This window comes from Piliocolobus tephrosceles, chromosome Y (genome assembly GCF_002776525.5).
Source record: "Piliocolobus tephrosceles isolate RC106 chromosome Y, ASM277652v3, whole genome shotgun sequence".
NCBI classification, from domain to species: domain Eukaryota; kingdom Metazoa; phylum Chordata; class Mammalia; order Primates; family Cercopithecidae; genus Piliocolobus; species Piliocolobus tephrosceles.
The window spans coordinates 3,600,799-3,620,470 of record NC_045456.1 but is presented as its reverse complement, the minus strand read 5'-3'; the positions used below and the strand labels follow the sequence as shown (position 1 = coordinate 3,620,470).

The window sequence follows — 19,672 nt, the reverse complement described above, 5'->3', positions numbered from 1 at the left end:
TACTCTTTGCCTCTACCTGGCTCAGTGCTACACATACAAGAAATACAGATCTATACTTTTTAAATAAACATCTGAATATATGTTTAATGATGTGCCACGTACTGCAATTGAGCTTCTTTTTTGTCGTATAAGTGTGCTCATTGACACTGCAAACATTAATTTCTAACAACTCATACTAATCTAATTGAACTGCGTGCCAGAAAAGATTTTTTTTAAAAACTTTCCTGGTCTGCTCCTTTGCCAGATTTTTTCTTCTAATTGTTTCCACAGATGACCTAATACATTCATTCCACTGGCTACTTAACAGACTAACACATTCCACAAGCTATTTAACATCAGTGGAAGGAACTGAGGCTTTCTGCAGATATAAATGCCCATTTGAGTATTCACTGTCTCCCCCATCGCATCATGGCAGCATGGGGAGACTGAGAGGTTTGCACAGGTAAGAGGAAAGCTTTTGGAAAAAAAGGAGAGGAAATCTATCACTGCTGTTCCCCACAGAAGTAGACATGAAACTATTACCTGTAACCAAAACAAAATTAACTTCAGAGTGGGTTACTGACAGTTTCTGTCATATGCTCCCAGCTTGCTTCTAAATCAATAACTGCAACAGAGAGAAGAAAGTAGATATCTTCTAAAGAATTTCAAAAATGCAATAAACTACACCACCCTCCCCCAAAAAGCCCTGCTTTGGAATATGTTAAAGTAGATCTCATATAAGGAACTAAAAAGTAACTATTGGGTTCTTTTAGAATGAAACGATAAATGGGCCTCAGAAAGCCCAAGACTTCGCTTCTTGTCAGTAGTGACCTTTAAGGCTGATAACATCCCCCACTTCCTTTTTTCACCTCGAATGAAGGCAAGAGCAGCTCAGTGCAGGCGGCACAGGCTATGCTGACCCAGGTCACCCAAGTCACCCTCACACTCAGTTAAAGATTCAAATAGCTGTAAAGGTCTCATGGAAAAAGCATTCTTCCACGCTCCCCAACTTTCCCTCCCCAGAGGCAACTACGGCCTTCAAAAGGAACCTCATGGCCCTCAAAAGGAACCAACCCCACCAACACCTTAATCTCAGACTTCCAGCCTCCAGGACTGTGAGACAACACATTTCTGTTGTTGAAGCTGCCCAATCCATAGTACTTTGTTCTGGCAGCCTTACAAAACTAACACAAGTATTTACATCACTTATGACTACACAAACATTACTAAAAGCCTAGCCACATGGTACACCAAGATTATGTTTCTTTCCTAGTTTCTTTTCCCCTAGAGCTAATACTAGTGTTTTTTTATTCCTTTGCTTAGTGGAGAGTTCACTTAAAAATGAATTCAACTCCAAACTCATCCTCCCTGGTCTAAATCATCACTCAAGAGGTCCATGTGCATCAGATGGTCTGTCCATTTCAGCCTCTCTCAGAGCTTTCCAACCTAAGGACTAGAGGTGGGGAGGGCAAGGTGAAAGTTGGGGTGCTCTAATCAATGGACAAGATGGGCTCTGTCCTTGATGCCAGCTCAAAAGACTGCATTATCCCTAAGTCTGGGGAGTAACTGGAGGTTTGGGAGCAGAGAGGAAGTATAACCATAAATGCGTGTTCTCTAATGACACCTGCGGCAGAAGGACTCATGGGCAGAGGCTCCAGGTGGCAGGGATACCAGTTAGACAGCAAACATGGTAGACCAAGTAGGGGAATGGGAACCTGAAATGAGGCAGGGGAACAGAGGCAAGGAGCTTGATTAAGAGACATTCCGGTGGCTGGGCCCAGTGGCTCACACCTGTAATCTCAGCACTTGGAGGCCAAGATGGGTAGATCAGAGGTCAGGAGTTTGAGACCAGCGTGGCCAAGATGGTGAAACCCTGTCTCTACTAAAAATACACAAATTAGCCAGGTATGGTGGCATGTGCCTGTAATCCCAGATACTCGGGAGGCTGAAGCAGGAGATCGCTTGAACCTGGGAGGTGGAGGTTGCAGTGAGCCGAGACTGTGTCACTGCATTCCAGCCTGGATGACAGAGCAAGATTCTGTCAAAAATCAAAACAAAACAAAACAAAAAACAAAACAAAAAAAACACCTGCATAAACACATGGAATTCTACCCAATGTGAGTACAAGTAAAAATGGCCTTAATTAAAGATGATATGACACCTTCCCTCTACACTAATTCTAAATTTCCTTGAATTCTACCTTCGCCACTATGTTAAATTCCAAAGGGGCTGGGCACAGAGGCTCACACCTGTAATCCCAGCACTTCAGGAGGCCGAGGCAGGTGGATCACTTGAGGTCAGGAGTTCGAGACCAGCCTGGTCAACATGGCGAAATGCTATCTCTGCTAAAAACACAAAAATTAGCTGGGTGTGGTGGTATACGCCTGTAATCCCAGCTACTCGGGAAGCTGAGACAGGAGAATCACTTGAACCCAGGAGGCAGAGGTTGTAGTGAGCCAAGATTGTGCCACTACACTCCAGGATGGGTGATAGAGCAAGACTCTGTCTTAAAAATTAAAATAAAAATAAAATAAATAAAATAAAATAAAAAAGGAAGAGGTTGCTTTCTGGTTAATCTGAAACAAAAGCCAGAAAAGTAAACCAGAGAATCATAGAGCTAAAAGAAAATCATATCGTCCAGACTGTGCTTCAAAAAAAAAAAAAAAATCTGACCAGGCACAGTGACTCACACCTGCAATACCAGCACTTTGGGAGGACAAGGCAGGAGGATCACTTGAGGTCAGGAGTTCAAGGCCAGCCTGGCCAACATAGTGAGATCCCATCTCTACAAAAAGAAAAATTGTTTTTAATTAGCTAGGTGTGGTGGTACATATGTGTAGTCCCAACTACTCCAAAGGCTGAGGCAGGAGGATCGCTTGAACCCAGGAGTTCGAGGCTGCAGGGAGCCATGATCATGCCACTATACTCCAGCCTGGGCAACACAGGAAAGCCCTGTCTCAAAAAAAAAAAAAAAAAAAAAAAAATCTCTAAAGATGCAGACTTTACTCCACAATTTATCTCAGTCAAGATCAAAAGTTTTCAATGATTTGTTATATATTCCATCATCACACTCCACATAGATTTGTGGCAGCTCCCAAGAATTCAACAAAACAAAAATATATGAACAATTAGAATCAGGAAAAATACAGCTAGAAGGTCAAGAGCTAGGAAAAGTTAAGGCATCAGTATGTACAGTATATAACTGCCATATAGAAACCCATCGCTTGGTCAAGCCAAGGTTTGTGTTGCTTCACAGCCAAAACAAAAAGATAAATGTGATCAATTATGTGGTTTACATTTTCCAACTGGAAGGGACAAAAACTTGATAGAGAAAGAAAAGTAACTGGCAGAAAGAGCTTCGCATATGAGGCTTTGCGTGGTACAGTGTTTTCAAGATGAAGGCAACCCAGGAACCCAGGTCACAAGAAGCGTTTTTTTAATGAAACAGAACTGAATAGAAAACATCAGAGCACATCAAATGTTTGCTGTGAAATTACTGCTTCTTTCTTTCTTTTTTTTTTTTTTTTTTTTTTTTTTTTTGAGACAGAGTCTTGCTCTGTTGCCCGGTGCAATGGTGCAATCTTGGCTCACAGCAACCTCCGCCTCCTGGGTTCAAGCTATTCTCCCTCCTCAGCCTCCCAAATAGCTGGGATTATAGGCACCCGCCATCATGCCCAGTTAATTTTTGTATTTTTGTAGAGACGGGGTTTCACCATGTTGGCCAGGCTGGTCTTGAACTCCTGACACCTCAGGTGATCCACCCACCTCGGCCTCCCAAAGTTCTGGGACTACAGGCATGAGCCACCATGCCCAGCCTGAAATTACTATTTCAATCATAACTAAAAACAGGTGTGTGTACAAGGTTGCAATGTAAGATATATTTCTTACTGGAAGATAGTCCCCCAAATTTGAAAAACATCAGGAAGAAATACTAAGTGGACTTAATTTTCTTTTTTCTTTTTTTTTTTTTTTTTGAGACGGAGTCTTGCTTTGTCGCCCAGGCTGGAGTGCAGTGGCCGGATCTCAGCTCATTGCAAGCTCCTCCTCCCGGGTTTACGCCTTTCTCCTGCCTCAGCCTCCCAAGTAGCTGGGACCACAGGCGCCCGCCACCTCGCACGGCTAGTTTTTTGTACTTTTAAGTAGAGACGGGGTTTCACCGGGTTAGCCAGGATGGTCTTGATCTCCTGACCTTGTGATCCGCCCGTCTCGGCCTCCCAAAGTGCTGGGATTACAGGCTTGAGCCACCACGCCTGGCCTGGACTTAATTTTCAACCCAACTTGTGCCTATACCATCCTGCCTGGCTCTGGGTGGTGTGGAGCAAACTGTGCTTTCTACAGCAAATCATGGTCTTAACCCATTCTCCTACTGGTTCCTAGGCCTTTGACCCTGTCCAGTGGGCTTGTTTGCACCTTCTAGGCATTCCCCTAGTGGCAGCACCTTTGGACAAGTATAATAGGTTGGGCTCCCTGTCCCCTCCTGGCCTCTCAACCATCCGGCACCTGTCTCTGAGTCTACTTGCCATCTCTCTGCCCCACTGCATCTCAATCTCCCTTACTTCTGTAAAAGCCTTAGTCAGGGATGGGAAAGACAAAATAGTACCTTTTCCTACGTGCTCCAAACTGTTCCTTCTCCAGTTTCTCCAAGTTCCTTTTAAAATGTGAACCAAATATTCATACACCCATTTTCATAGCAGCATAATTGACACTAGCCAAAAGGTAGAAACAACCCAAGTGTCCAAGAGATGAATGGCTAAACAAAATGTATTCTATCCATACTATGGAATATTATTCCCAGCCTTAAAAAGGAACAGGCCAGGCACGGTGGCACACACCTGTAGTCCCAGCAACTCAGGAAGCTGGGGCAGGAGGATCCCTTGAGCCCAGGAGTTCAAGACTGTAATGGACTATGATCCCACCTGTGAATAGTGACTGCACTTCAGCCTAGGCAACACAGTGAGATCCCATCTCTTAAAAAAAAAAAAAAAAAAAGGGAATGAAGTACTGATACATGCTACAACATGGATGAGCCTCAAAAGCTAAGTCAAAGAAGCCAGACACAAAAGGACAAATATTGTATAATTCTACTTATATGAGGTACCCGTAACAGGCAAAATCAGAGACAGAAAGTACAAGTGTGGTTACCAGGGACTGCGGGAAGGAGGAATGAAGAGTAACTGCTTCATGGGTGCACAGTTTCTGTTTAAGATGATGAAAAAGCTCTGGAAACAGATAGTGGTTACACAACCTTGTGAATGTACGTGATGCCACTGAATTGTACACTTAAAATGGTTAAAATAGTAAATTTTACGTTATGTATATTTTACCATGATTTTTAAAAGGCATAACCCCAGTCCAATCCAATTTGAGGGATAATCAACAAAATAACTCTTCAAAAGCATCAAGGTCATGAAAAACAAGAAAGACTGGGGAACCGTTACAGACTGCAGGAGACTAGGTGAAATAACTAAATGCAACATGGATTCTGAAGAGGATCCTAGAACAAAAAAAAAAAAAAAAAAAAAAAAAAGGACCTTAGCGGAAATCCTGATGAAATTAAACAAGATCTTTAGTACAGTATTAGATATAGTATAGCATAGTACAGTATTTAGCATATAGCATTTAGATATATAGTATGATAGCAATGTTGATTTCCTGATTCTAATAATAGTACTATGATTATATAATATTATGGGAAGCTGGGAAAGGGATATATGGAAACTACACCATTTTTGCATCTTTTCCATAAGTCTAAAGTTTGTTCACAATAAAAAGTTAAAAATAAAAATAGCAGGCTGGGCACGGTGGCTCACACCTGTAATCCCAGCACTTTGGGAGGCCGAGGCGGGCGGATCACGAGGTCAGGAGATAGAGACCATCCTGGCTAACATGGTGAAATCCCGTCTGTACTAAAAAATACAAAAAATTAGCCAGGCGTGGTGGCAGGCACCTGTGGTCCCAGCTACTTGGGAGGCTGAGGCAGGAGAATGGCGTGAACCCAGGAGGCAGAGCTTGCAGTGAGCCAAGATTGTGCCACTGCACTCCAGCCTGGGCGACAGAGCGAAACTCTGTCTCAAAATAAAATAAAAATAAAAAATAAATAAATAAAAATAGCAACCCACACTAAAAAAAGAAACAGTGTACTATATGAGGACTTCAAAAAGTTCATGGAAAATAGAATTAAGAGATAAAATTATAAATACAAATTTTATTTCTCAACATAATCTCCATCAAGTTTAAGACACTTTTGTAAGTGATGACACCAGCCACTTAGTTCATCCCTAAAGAACTGAGGGTCTTAGGAATTTAACCATGTCAGTACAGTCTTTTTCACATCATTAACTGAAGAAAATAGGTGATTTTTACAGATCTTTTTAAAGATTAGGACAAAAAAGGAGTCAGAGCCAAAAAAGGACTGTGAAGTGGATGCCTAATGATTTCGCCTCAAAATTCTCACAAAATTGCCCTTGTTTGATAAGAGGAATGAGAATGAGCAGGAGCACTGTCATGGTGAAGAACTCTCGGGTGAACTGCTCCTGGATGTTTTTCTGCTCATGCTCTAACTTTCTCAAAACACTGTCATAATAAACAGATGTTACTGTTCTTTGGCCCTCCAAGAAGTCAACAAGCAACATGCCTGGAGCATCCCCAAAAACCGTTGCCCTGACCTTTGCTCTTGACTGCTTTTGCTTTGACTGGACCACTTCCACCTCTTGGTAGCCATTGCTCTGATTGTGCTTTGTCTTCAGGATGGCACTGGGAAAGCCATGTTTCATCTCCCATTACAGTTCTTCCAATAAATGCTTCATGATCTTGATCTCACCTGTTTAGAATTTCCACTGGAAGCTCCGCTCTTGTTTGTACCTGATCTGAGAGCAATGGTTTTGGCGACCATTCAATTTGCTCGGTTTTAATTTTTCAGTCAGAACTGTGTGAGCTGAATCAATTGAGATGTCTGTGGTGTTGGCTATTGTTTCTGTTGTTAACTGTCAGTCCTCTTCTATTAGGGCATAAACAAGATAAATTTTTTCCTAGAAAATTGATGTGGATGGTCTGCCACTGCAGACCTTATCTTCAACATTGCTTTGTCCTTTCTTAAAATGAATTATCTATTTGTAAACTGCTAATTTCTTTGGAATATTGTCCCCATAAATTTTGTGTAAAGCATCAGTGATTTCACCATTCTTCCACTCAAGCTTCACTATAAGTTTGATGTTTGTTCTTGCTTCAATTTTAGCAGAATTCATGTTGCTCTGATAGCGGCTCTTTCCAAACTGGTGTCTTATCTTTCTTAGTGCCTCAAACTAGATACTATTCAGACATGTTACAGCCAAGTTAGTGTGAGTTTATTTTGGTGCAAAAAAAATGTAAATCCATGCATAGTTTTTTCATAATACCCATGTTCCATGAACTTGTTGAAGTCTCCTCATATAGCTCTGTATTACTTGGCTTTGATCCTTACCCTAAAAGAGGTCCGCTTACAACTGAAGTAACCAAATGAAAAGCAAGCACTCCAGGGATGGTGGATCAGCATTTGAAAGACTAATCAGAGTCCATTTGCACCAGAGTTGGTTAATTAGCATGATGAAAACAAGCAGTGGCTCTCTGCTCTAGGAATTGGGTGAAAATATTGTGCCACCATCTCCATCCTCAGAAGAACTGCACAGAAGAATCTAGAAATAACAGCAGTCTGCCCCCTTCAGAGAAAAGGCCCAGGACTGTCAGGGGCCACTGTCAACCACTAGAGGAGGACCCTGTCCCCTCCCTGGGGGTTAGCTGAATCCTGGCACTGGAATACAGTGGCATCTGCCTTGAATATCTCTTTCCCAAAAGGGGCCTGGCCAGAGGGCTCAAGCTTTGCTGAGCTTACAAAACAGCCTGCAGGGCGCTCTCTCTTTTTTTTTTTTAAAGAGACAGGGTCTTGCTCTGTTGCCCAAGCTGGAGTACAGTGACAGGATCACAGCTCACTACAGCCTTGAACTCCTGGGCTCAAGTAATCCTCCCACCTCAGCCTCCCAAGTAATGGGGACTATAGGCATGTGCCACCATGCCCAGCTAAAGCAGGGCTCTCTTCATGCCTGCGTACTAACAAGTGTCTGAATGAGTGGCCAAAACGTGTCTGAAACTTGCTTTCACTGTAACATACCTCCCAGTCATGGGACCGTGGGAAAGGATGCACAAAGCTCCCACATACTATTTCTCAAAAGAACTTGTCAATTCTTCAAAGTCCAAACCAGTTTAAGTTCACAACAGATTATTTGTTAGAATTCTTGAGAACACATTTAAGCCTCTGTAAGTCTGTGCCAGACGGGTTTACATTTCCCAGAGCAGAGCCCTCCTGGGATGAGGTCCCCAGCTGGGCTGCTGCTCTCTCCAGAGAGAGTTGTTTGGGCAGTGACACCCAACACCCCCCAACCCCCAAGTGGCCACACGGAACCCCTGAAGCTTTTAGTGTCAAGAGTGCACTGGATGTCCAAAAAGTGAGCAAATAAATTTGTTTAGCCCAGCATCTAAGTTGACTCAACAGTAGAATCAATCACAAAGCCTACAAACAAAAAGGCCCATGCTTTTATTTTCTTTGGGGCCAGATGTAATCAACCCCATCTTCTATTTTCTTTCTCCCAAGGGGCAGACTTGTCTATCATTTCCTGTCCTCATCCCCCTGCTTCCTCATTCCTCGCTCGCTGGCCAGCCCAGCTGCTACCAGTCATCCTAACTCCCCGCTCCCCTTCAAGGCCGTCCATCCCCAGGCTCTAGCAGCCCCAGTAAGAGTCTCAGCTGTGATCATCAAAACTCCAGGACAACCCTACAGAGAAACAACATATCTGACAAACTTCACCGTCCAGTGGTCTAAGAGAAACCCTCTCGACTTCCTGAAACTCTGCAAATATAGAAGCCATCTTCCACGTAGGCTGCCACCAAAATGATTGCCCCTTTGGCCCTACCCGACATGGAGATTTAGGAAAACAAAGTCCCTGTTGTGGGTTGGCAGAACAACACCCCCCATCCCCTGCAAAGATGCCCACATCCCAATCCCAAGCAAAAGGGAATGAAAGTTGCAGATGGAATTAAGGTTGCTCATCAGCTGGCCCTACAAAAGGAAGAGTCGCCTGGATTATCCAGATGGACCCAATGTACCCACAAGGGCTCTTAAAAGGAGAGCGGGGCACAGGAGAGAAGATCAAGTGACACAACCTGAAAAAGACCTGGGTCACTGTTGGTGACTTTGAAGACAGAGGAAGGGGCCATGAGTCAAGGAATACGGGCTGCCTCTAGAAGATGGGAAATGGAAGGGAATGGGATTTTCCTTAGAGTTTCCAAAAAGGAATGCAGCCCAGTCGGCACTTTGATTTTAGCCCAGGGAGACCCACATCAAACTTCTGACCTACAGAACTGTAAGACAGTAAAATCTGTGTTGTTTTAAGCCACTCATTTTATGGTAATTTGTTAGGGCAACAATAGAAAACGAATGTACCTGGTTACCAGTACCACCATTGCATCTTCTGGACCTGACGGATAAGCGACTGTTAATGAAGTAAAACTCTCTATGCGGAGCCCACAGCACTTTCAAGTCACTTCCCCCGGAAGGCCGGTGCCATGCCCCCAGCACTTACGTCCAAAGAAACCAGTGCCCAAGGACAGAAAACACACTGTGGTTTTGTGTCACAGGGCAACTTCTAAATAGAACACTTTGCCTGTGCCATTTTTGTGAGGTATCTGCTTGACACAGATCTTTAAAAAGCAAACCCACTCAGAGTTATTTCTGTAACTGAAGGTGGGCAAGAATGGGGATAGTAAAATGAGACTATTACTTATGAAATGAGCAATGGAAGTTAGGCCTATTCTTATTTATCATTTAATGCATTAATCTGCACCTAAGTATGGTGATGACAATTTCCATTTCAGACCACCCAAAATCCACAGTGCGTGGGTCTCGGCCTTGGTGGTGTTCTTTAATGGCCTCAAAGCTGTTTTATGCCAATCTGTTCTTCTGGTTGTTTGGCTGCTGCCATAAACTCACAGCCAGAATTCATTCTTTGCAACGTATTTTTCTTGTGGTAAGTACCCTAAACCCACAGTGAAACAGAATCCTGCTTAATAGAGGGTGGAGGTGGAGGAGGGGAGCCATGTGGAGGTCAGCACTTCCTATTTCAATAGATTTGGATTCTCCTTCCAACTAGCTGGGAGTGGAGGTTCAAACCTTAACAGTGTTCAACTGACAAAGGTCTTGCTCAGTGATTCTTATTGCTCAGGCTTGAAAGTAGTTACGGATCACACAAGCCGGCCTAAAAATAAAAAGCAACGATTTCCAATGCCAGAACAGTGGGGCCATTTAAGCTCTATTTTTAGCAAGTCTCGGTTACCTGGGAAGCGGCATATGGCTCCTATAATTCTTCAAAGCGTGAGAGCATTAAAAGATTGAAGTGCCTGCGATAAATGGGCTGGTCCCCAAATCACTGTACACACACTGACCAAAGCAGACAGCCAACACCCCAGTTGACCCAACAGGCTTCCAAAGGGACCCACCATCATGCTGCAGTCTCTTAGCCATTAGCAATGGTTCAAATATTAAGCTAGATGATGGAGGACTTTCCACTACCAATTTACGATATTGAAGACTTTATGTTTTTGACAGGAGGGCATTTTCTAAGCAATTACTCCCTAGGGAGGAAGAAAAGAATCCTGAAGCAAAACACCAGGGACTGGTTCAAGCTAACATAAAGCAAGAGGAAAAAAGAAGAAAAACATCTTGCACTGCAGGGGGCCAGAGACACTTCCCTAAAATGCAGGATGAGAGCCCTGCTGCAGAAATGAGCACTCTGGCTCCCTTATCTCAAATCTACTGTGCCCAACCCAGGGCACCCAAATGTGCCTCTTTACTCACCCAGGAGGAAGTGTGGCAAGCCTGAAAGCTGACCACAACTAAGGAAGATAAAGAAGATTTCTTCTATGGTAGAACCATGGCAGGGAAACTTTGGAGGGGACAGTATAACAAGCTAGCCCCTCAGCTACCCTGAAGACAGGGCACATGCTTTACAAGGGGCTGATCATAAATGGGTCTTTTCTTGGCAAGTTCAATGCAAAAGAAACTTCTGAGGGCTGGGTGTGGTGGCTCATTCCTGTAATTGCAGCACTTTGGGAGGCCAAGATGCCAGGAGTTAGAGACCAGCCTGGGCAACATAACAAGACCTCCATCCCTACAAAAAACATAAAAATATTAGGCAGGTATGGTGGTGCGCACCTGTGGTCCCAGCTACTTGGGAGGCTGAGGCAGGAAGATCACTTGAGCCCAGGAGTTTGAGGGTACAATGAGCCATGATCGCACCACTGCACTCTAGCCTGGGCAACAGAGTGAGATCCCGTCGAAAGAAAGAAAGGAAAGGAAGGAAAGGAAGGAAGGAAGGAAGGAAAAGAAATTTCTGTTAATGGCTAATCAAAGGCCACAGGAAGATTCTCATACATACAGCAGAAGTGGTCTAGGCACAAATGCTGTTGTGTTGCCAAAATTCTCCCATGGATGGCGTCACTGATGATTTTATCTATTTTTTAGGCCGCTTGAGAGAAATGCTATCTAAACGTAAACAAACCTTACAACACGATAAGGCCAAGAGTAGGGAAGACTGAGTAGTGCTGGCTTTCTCGGTCGCCCCAATCATAGGCAACATGCATTTGAGCAGAAATCAATATGCAAAATTAAATATCAATTTCTGAACTGGTTGGGGAAAATGAGGCTCTGGCATTAAAGTCATATGTTGTTTTCACTCTTTCAACAAATATTTTTCTTTTGCTGCCTGTTGGTGAGACACTGTGCCAGGCGTAGCGATACCAGCATAGACAAGAAGACTTGAGAAGGCTGTGGTCTTGGCCTGGGTGCCGGCGAAACTAGTGCTCACAGAGTATAATTTTTGGAGTCCTTGCAGTCCCTGCTGGGGCTTCCTGAACCAGCATGTGCCTTCTCCTCAAGTGGTGACCCTTCTCCTGTGCTTCAGGAAGCAGCCAAGTTACGGGTGGGGAGGGAGGAAAGGGAAGAGGGAATTATGTCTGGCTACAACAAATCGGATTTCCTTGCATTTTCCAGCAGACCAAGTAAAACAAAGATAAATAAGATGTCTCACGATCCCCCCTCAAAAATAAATAACTCATCCCCAATTGGTGGCGTCTTCCTGTTTATAAACCCCAGGAAAGTGAAATTGCAACTGCAGTGTGTATGAATTATTTTAGTCAGACATGCGATTCTCTTCCACCTCCTAAGCAAGAATTTGTCAGCTCCAGGCTGAGAGCCAAGATTTCTCAAGACAGGGCCTAGGACAACATGGAGGGAAGGAAGGGTCCAAGCACAGTCTTAGCGAAGCCCAGGGAGGCAATGAAAAGGGGCCGAGGATGGTGCTGCTGGATCCAGCAAAGGATAAATGAGTCTTGCTGGCCCCTGCAGACTACTAAGTTATCACCACAGAAAGTTTGTCCTATCTTATATACAAAAATGAGTGCACATAAATTTGACAAATTAGTGACTTACCCTCCCCCATTATCAGAGGAAAGCGACTGATGAAAGAAAAAAGAATAAAGACTTCTAAATCGAGCTGCCTAAAGGAATAGGGACCTGTGATGACTTCCCAAAGACCTCATCTCCAAATAACACAACATGAGGGATTAGGGCTGCAACACAGGAATGAATAGGAGGGGGATACAAACGTCCAGTCCACAGCAAGCTGGAGGGCCAGAGGGTATTAGGAAAGGAGGCTTTGATTTGTCTACCTACTATGTGCATGCAATGTATGATGAGGTGATTATCACACACAAGAGGGCTCTGGGCACGATGTGCTAGTGTGGGCTTTTGTTATTGTTTATTTGTTACACATCTGGGCCCCTACTGTGCGCCGGGATCTCTGTCATTTAATCCTAGGGATGCTAGCTGCTCTGTTAGCTTCGCTGAGGAAGCTACAAGTACAACAGTGGATGGGAATGCCCTCTGCAAAAGGACTGTGGCAAACAGAAGACTGATGGATGAAATTGTCACTCATGAGAAAGACCCCAAAAATATGCTTTGTCTTTTAGGATTACTTCAACATTTGAATCCCAACAATCACAAAGTATCAGAAAACAAAGTCCTCCCTTCAGCAAATTCACCAGTTCTGACAACTTAACACTTAAAATATATCCACAGCCATGTGATTGGCAAAAATGTGATGGTATGATATGGCAGAAACTGATCATTCTCTCTAGTACCCATTATCACCTTCCTCTTTTAAAAAATACAGAAGATGCTTCTCAACTAACCACAGGGCTACACCTGCATAAACCCATCGTGAGTTGAAAATATCCTAAGTTGTAAATGCACTTTCAACTTAGGATATTTTCAACTCACGATGGGTTTATGAGGACATGATCAGGAATGTGCTGGATGCATGTCATTTTTCCACCATTGTAAAATCAGAAAACCATTCAATCAACCCATTATAAGTCAGGGACTGTCTGTAGAACCCATCCCTCCCCCCATGGTAGACAGAATAATGCTCCCCAATGCCTGCAAAGTATGTCCATGTCCTAATTCCCCAAACCTGTGAATATGTTACATAATGTGGCTAAAGGGACTTCACAGGTTTGACTAAGGACCTTGAGATGAGGACAGTATCCTGAATTAACTGGCAGATCCCAGTGTAATCACACGGATCTTTAAAAGATGGAAGAGCTGGAAAAGGAAATGAGATGAAGGGAGGAGGGGTCAGGGTGATGTGAGGAAGAGGCCAGAAGCCAAGTCATGCAGATGACCTCTAGAAGCTGCAAAAGGTAAGGAAAGGGATCCTCCCCTCCAGAAGGCACTCAGCCCTGCCCACCCATTCTGGACTTCTGATTTCACAAACTAGAATATAATAAATGTATGTTGTTTGCAGCCATTACATTTGTGGTAATTTATTACAGCAGAAATAGGAAACTAATACTCCTCTGCCTTCAGCTTTTGCTGGGCACATGGTTACACAGCTGGAGCCTGTTTCCTCAGACTCACCTGCAGCTGGGTGTGAGTCTGTAGCTAAGTTCTTTGCAATGGGATGTGGGTGGAAGTGATGTGAGCAGTTTCCAGGTCATGTCCTTAACAAAGAGAAGCTACTCCCCGTCTACTTCCCTCTGCCATGGGCTGGAAGGTGGACACAGTGCTGGTGAGCCAGCTCCAACCATGTCCACAAGAGAGAAGGAACCTGAGCAAAGCAATTCACTCACTCTGACCAGTCCAATGGTCACAGCCTGAGAGGGAAACAGCTATGCTGTTTTGGGGTCTCTGTGATGGCAGTTTAGCCTACCTCCCAGTATATCTGGGATACCAAATATTGGTGAGAATAGGGAGCAGCAGAGATGTTTACACTCTGGGAACACATATTTTGAAAATCAATTAGGCATTCTCATCTAAAGCTGAATATTCATATACTCTCTCCTTCCATGAATATGTTATCTTCTTCATTCATTAGTTTGTTCATTCACTCAATTCTTGAGAACATATACTGGCACAACACTTTGGAAATCCAGCAACTTAAAACCCAGCAAAACCACTCCTTGTTATGAACCTTTAAAAAAATACGCTTCGCACATACACCAGAGACATTTATTCAAATGGTGATGGGAAGTCTGTACATAGCAGCAAAAAACTGGAAGCAAAGCAAAAGTCCATCAGGGGAGAAAGGGTAAGTACACAGTGGCATGTTCAAACAATGGAATACCAGACAGGAAAAACACATGAACTGCAAAATCAGAGACAACAAGCAAGTCACAAGTCTCTGCAGTTTCGGTCCCAGTTTTATAAAACCAAAAACAAGCAAAACCAGACAGTATGTTTGTTTTTAGGAGATACATATGGAAATGATAAAATTATTTCTTAAAAAAGAAGAAAGACGATTCTAAAAAGACTTAGGGTGGTTGCTTCCTCTAGGGAAAGGGGAGGGAGGGGACAGAGCTGGAGCACAGTGTTTTAGTTCTTACATCAAAAGATGAGTCCACAACTACACATTTCTTTCTTTCCTTTTTTTTTTTTTTTTTTTTCTGAGCTGGGGTCTCACTCTGTCGCCCAGGCTGGAGTGCAGCAGCACGATCATGGCTCACTGCAGCCTCGACCTGTTGGGCTCAGGTGATCCTCCCACCTCAGTCTCCTGGGTGGCTAGGACTACAGGCACGTGCCACCATGCCTGGCTAATTTTCTGTATTTTTAAAATAGAGACAGGGTATCGCCATGTTGCCCAGGCTGATCTCGAACTCCTGGGCTCAAATGATCCTCTGGCCTTGTCCTCCCAAAGTGCTGGGATTAGAAGCATGAGCCACCATGCCCAGCCCACTACTATACATTTTATAATGATGTTTGATGGCATAGACAGACATGACATCAACTATCACATCAGCTTCCAGAACTGATTTTAATGGGTAGCACCACATGAGAAGGCCTCAGAGAGAACTGTATGAAGGGATTCTCACAGTGGTTTGAAGAGAGAAAAGAGATGGGAGAACCAAGTGAACACAAAAGACTGCACCAGAGCAAGCAGTATGTGCCTGTCACATCACCAAGCAACAACCTCATGGCCGAAGCACACCACCGTGTCTCCTGTTAGTGCTGATCTTCGTGGTAGTGGATTTAAGACAAAGCAGGAATTCTTGGGAAATGTTTTCCTTGTAAGGGGAACTTCAGCACTTATCTGAGAAACCCCATTCTCTTTTGTTCCTCTCTAAACTACCAGTGAGGAGGGAGTTTCAGAGACTGACTAGACATTTTTCTATCTCAGAAAGCTGTCTTCTAATTTGATGTGTTGCTAAAATTTATATCTTTCCTTCTTTCTGGATAAACAGAACTTTCTCAAACACCCTTTGGTTTAACTGCTTATTCTGTTGGGTGGTTCATAAAATGACCACATCACAATCTTCTCCCAATTAGGGAAATGAAAGTTAAGAAAAATGAATAATTGAGTGAAACTCGAGTTGCCTTTGAGGAGTTCCCCTGGTTATCAGATCTTATACTTAACAGGCACTCAATAAACACTTACAGAATTTAATTGAATTCCAACACACAACAGTATTGAGTCAACTGTTTTGTTTGTCCCACAAATTCAAGTCAGGTTATGTTCACAATTTGAAAAGATACCAAAGGGAGAAAGTATATGGTACATATTAGCTACCAATGCTTTCTAACATTTATTATCATGAACTTTAGAACCTTCACTGAAACTTGCCCCAAGACGGCATCATAAATATTCAACTAATTTTTTTGCCAGGTACATGAGCTGACATTTGATGTACACTTGGTGGCTGAAGAATGAATACTTTCCACAATCCTGTCCATTACTGAAAGTGATGAATTAAAAAGGCCAAGGCGTTGAGATGGTTCATCCAGCCTGGCTCCTGGGGGTTCTAGCTACCCTTACTTGGTGCCCTTTAAAGCTAAAAGCACAATTTTTTCAGAGGAGTGCATGATGACACACAGCTAAGCTAGAAACCACAAGGGGATTATTATAGTCATGACCTTCCCCTTGCCAGCAAAGGAGTTGGACCCCTATCTCAGCCAAATATGAAATCACATGGATGGTTCACGGCCTTCAGGACAGTTTTCCCTACAGTTCTAGGAAATAAAATTCCTTTAAATGCCAGTCAGGTAAAAGAATGGTGAACGGGCACGGTGGCTCACACCTGTAATCCCAGCACTTTGGGAGGCTGAGGCAGGTGGATCACCTGAGGTCAGCAGTTCGAGACCAGCCTGGCCAACATAGTGAAAACCCACCTCTACTGAAAATACAAAAATTAGCTGGGCATGGTGGCACATGCCTGTAATCCCACCTACTTGGGAGGCTATGGCAGGAGAATCACTTGAATCCAGGAGGTGGAGGTTGCAGTGAGCCGAGATCACACCACTGCACTCCAGCCTGGACAACAAGAGTGAAACTTCATCTCAAAAAAAAAAAAAAAAGAAAGAGGAAAAAAAAGAATAGAAAAAGGGGGAGAGAAAGCAAAGAAACCAAACCCCCAAGGATTTCACCTTTCACTGTGTATCCTCTAATCTTGCACCTGAACTCGAGACCAGGATTAATTGCCCCACAACGGTGCAGTGAAATAGGGACAGTGCTGTGGAACATAAAAGCCCACATGCAGCTGCTTTTAGAAGTATAAGTTGGAGCTGGGCGCGGTGGCTCACACCTGTAATCCCAGCACTTTGGGAGGCAGGGGCAGGCAGATCACGAGGTCAGGAGATCGAGACCATCCTGGCTAACATAGTGAAACCCCATCTCTACTTAAAAAAATACAAAAAATTAGCTGGGCATGGTGGCAGGCGCCACCAAGTAGTCCCAGCTACTTGGGAGGCTGAGGTAGTAGAATGGTGTGAACCTGGGAGACAGAGCTTGCAGTGAGCCGAGATCGCTCCACTGCACTCCAGCCTGGGCGACAGAGTGAGACCCTGTCTCCAAGGTTCACACCAAAAAAAAAAGAAGTATCAGTTGATCTGTCTCCATCTCTCTCTCTCTCTCTCTCTCTCTCTCTCTCACACACACACACACACACACACACACACACACACACAGAGTACATATAAAAGGGATGATAAGCCATATGAGCAGAGTTTCTAGAACTAAAACTAAAAGCAAACACACAGAGGACAAGTACCCTGCCAATGCCCATGTGCCAATCCCCGTGGACTGAACTCCTCTTCCTTCTCATCATCAGGGGCCAGTCCAGTCATATGGGAATCTATGGAGATAAAGAATGGATATAAAATGCCACCCTGTCTACAACGTGATTTCCTTACAGGATAGAAAGGGGACATATGCCCATCACATCCTCATCTGTATAATATCAAGATCATAGAAACTACCTAAATGCTCAAATGACAGGGAAATAGTTACATACATTAAGATGCATGAACTCAAATACTCAGCTACTAAAAACACTGGCTTCAAAGATGACTATGAAGTGAGAAAAAAACAAAGACATATATATACACATAAATATAATATGTATATATAAAATACATGTACATATAGCAACAAGTATATATTAATAGTAAAAACCCTGGCTGGGCATGGTGGCTCACAACTGTAATCCCAGCACTTTGGGAGGCCGAGGCAGGTGGATCACCTGAGGTCAGGGGTTTGAGACCAGGCTGGCTAACATGGTGAGCCCCTCTCTCTACTAAAAATACAAAAAATTAGCTGGATGTGGTGGTGGGCACCTGTAATCCCAACTACTCGAGAGATTAAGGCAGGAGAATTGTTTGAACCCAGGAGGCGGAGGTTGCAGTGAGCCGAGATCATGCCACTGTACTCCAGCCTAGGGGATAGAGCAAGACTCTATCAAAAAAAAAAAAACAAAACCTAAAAAGAAATACACCAAAATATTTCGGAATGATAGTAAGATGATAATAAGAGGAGTTCATAAGAAAAAAGAAATAGTGCCAGGCACAGTGGCTCACACCTGTAATCCCAACACTTTGGGAGGGTAAGGTGGGTGGATCACTTGAGGCCAGGAGTTCAAGACCAACCTGGATAACACAATGAAACCCTGTCCCTGCTAAAAATACAAAAATTATCCGGGCATAGTGGTGCGTGCCTATAATTCCAGCTTCTTGGGAGGCTGAGGCGGGAAAATCTATTGAGCTGGGGAGGTGGAGGTTGCAGTGAGCCAAGATCATGCCATTGCACTTCAGCCTGGGCAACAGAGTGAGATTCCATCTCAAAAAGATATCGTACATTAAAATAAAAATCGTGGTTGTTCTAGAGTAGGGACCCATGGCTGGCTGTGGGCTGGAGAAGGCCAGTAACCCTGTCCCTGGCTCTTCCTGCCCTCTGGGATTGAGAATCTGAGGCACGCAGCAATACTGGGTTTGAAGGAAGAAATGGGAGAATGTGGGGAGGAGGAGGAAGTGCAAGAGAGAAGAGGAGTTAAAGGAGAGTGGGCGCTGGGGCCAGAGTGAGGTTCCAGGGAGAGAGCTGGGGTTGGGGGGAAAGAAGTGGGCACAGAGACAGAAAAGGGGGGTTGGGGACAGATGAGAGGATGGGAGAGGCGAGGAAGAGTTAGAGGGAGAGAGCGGGGTGAAGGGGGGGGGGGGGTTGAGGGGTAAGAGAAGACAGGGAGGAGGGGTAGGAAGGAAGGAAGAAGGGCTTAGTAAGAACAGGAGAGGAAGTGTGGAGAAGGGGGCAGTGGAGAAGGGATGTGGGCAATGAGAAGGGTCAGACACAGGGGCTAGAAGAGGAGGGGTGAGGAGAGAAAATAAGAGAAATGGGCTGGGAGGAATGGGGCCAAACACAGAGGGGCTGAGAGGAAGGCAGAGCAGGAGTGGGGAGGGTCAGGAGGCTGGGGGTGGACAGTGAGGGTGAGGAGAGAGAGACTGGGAGGGAAAGAGAAGGTGTGGGGAGAAGGGGTGGGGAAAAGAGGGGGGAAGGGGAGAGGGGGTGCAGGGGAATGGGAGAGAGATAAGGGACCAAAGAGAGGGTAGGGAGATGGATCTGGATGAGAGAAAGTGAGGGAGAGAGGGTGAAGGGGAGTGAGGGATGGGAGAAAGCGTGAGGGGATGAAGAGAGCAGAGAGAGAAAAGGTAGGGGGAGAGAGAGGAGAAAAAGAGAGGGGGAGCCGGGCGCGGTGGCTCAAGCCTGTAATCCCAGCACTTTGGGAGGCCGAGACGGGCGGATCACGAGGTCAGGAGATCGAGACCATCCTGGCTAACACGGTGAAACCC

General features: G+C 44.4%; 1 protein-coding gene across 1 annotated transcript in view; it reads right to left on the bottom strand.

Moving 5' to 3' along the window:
* The window catches only part of LOC113222357 (SH3 domain-containing kinase-binding protein 1-like), a 62,505-nt gene extending 44,796 nt beyond the window's left edge, over positions 1 to 17,709 (bottom strand). The window contains exon 1 of the mRNA XM_026451896.1: positions 17,605 to 17,709. Within this exon, the coding sequence (XP_026307681.1) occupies positions 17,605 to 17,680 (76 nt within the window). The 5' untranslated portion in view covers positions 17,681 to 17,709. The remainder of the gene's footprint in view (positions 1 to 17,604) is intronic.
* Positions 17,710 to 19,672: the final 1,963 nt, after the last annotated feature.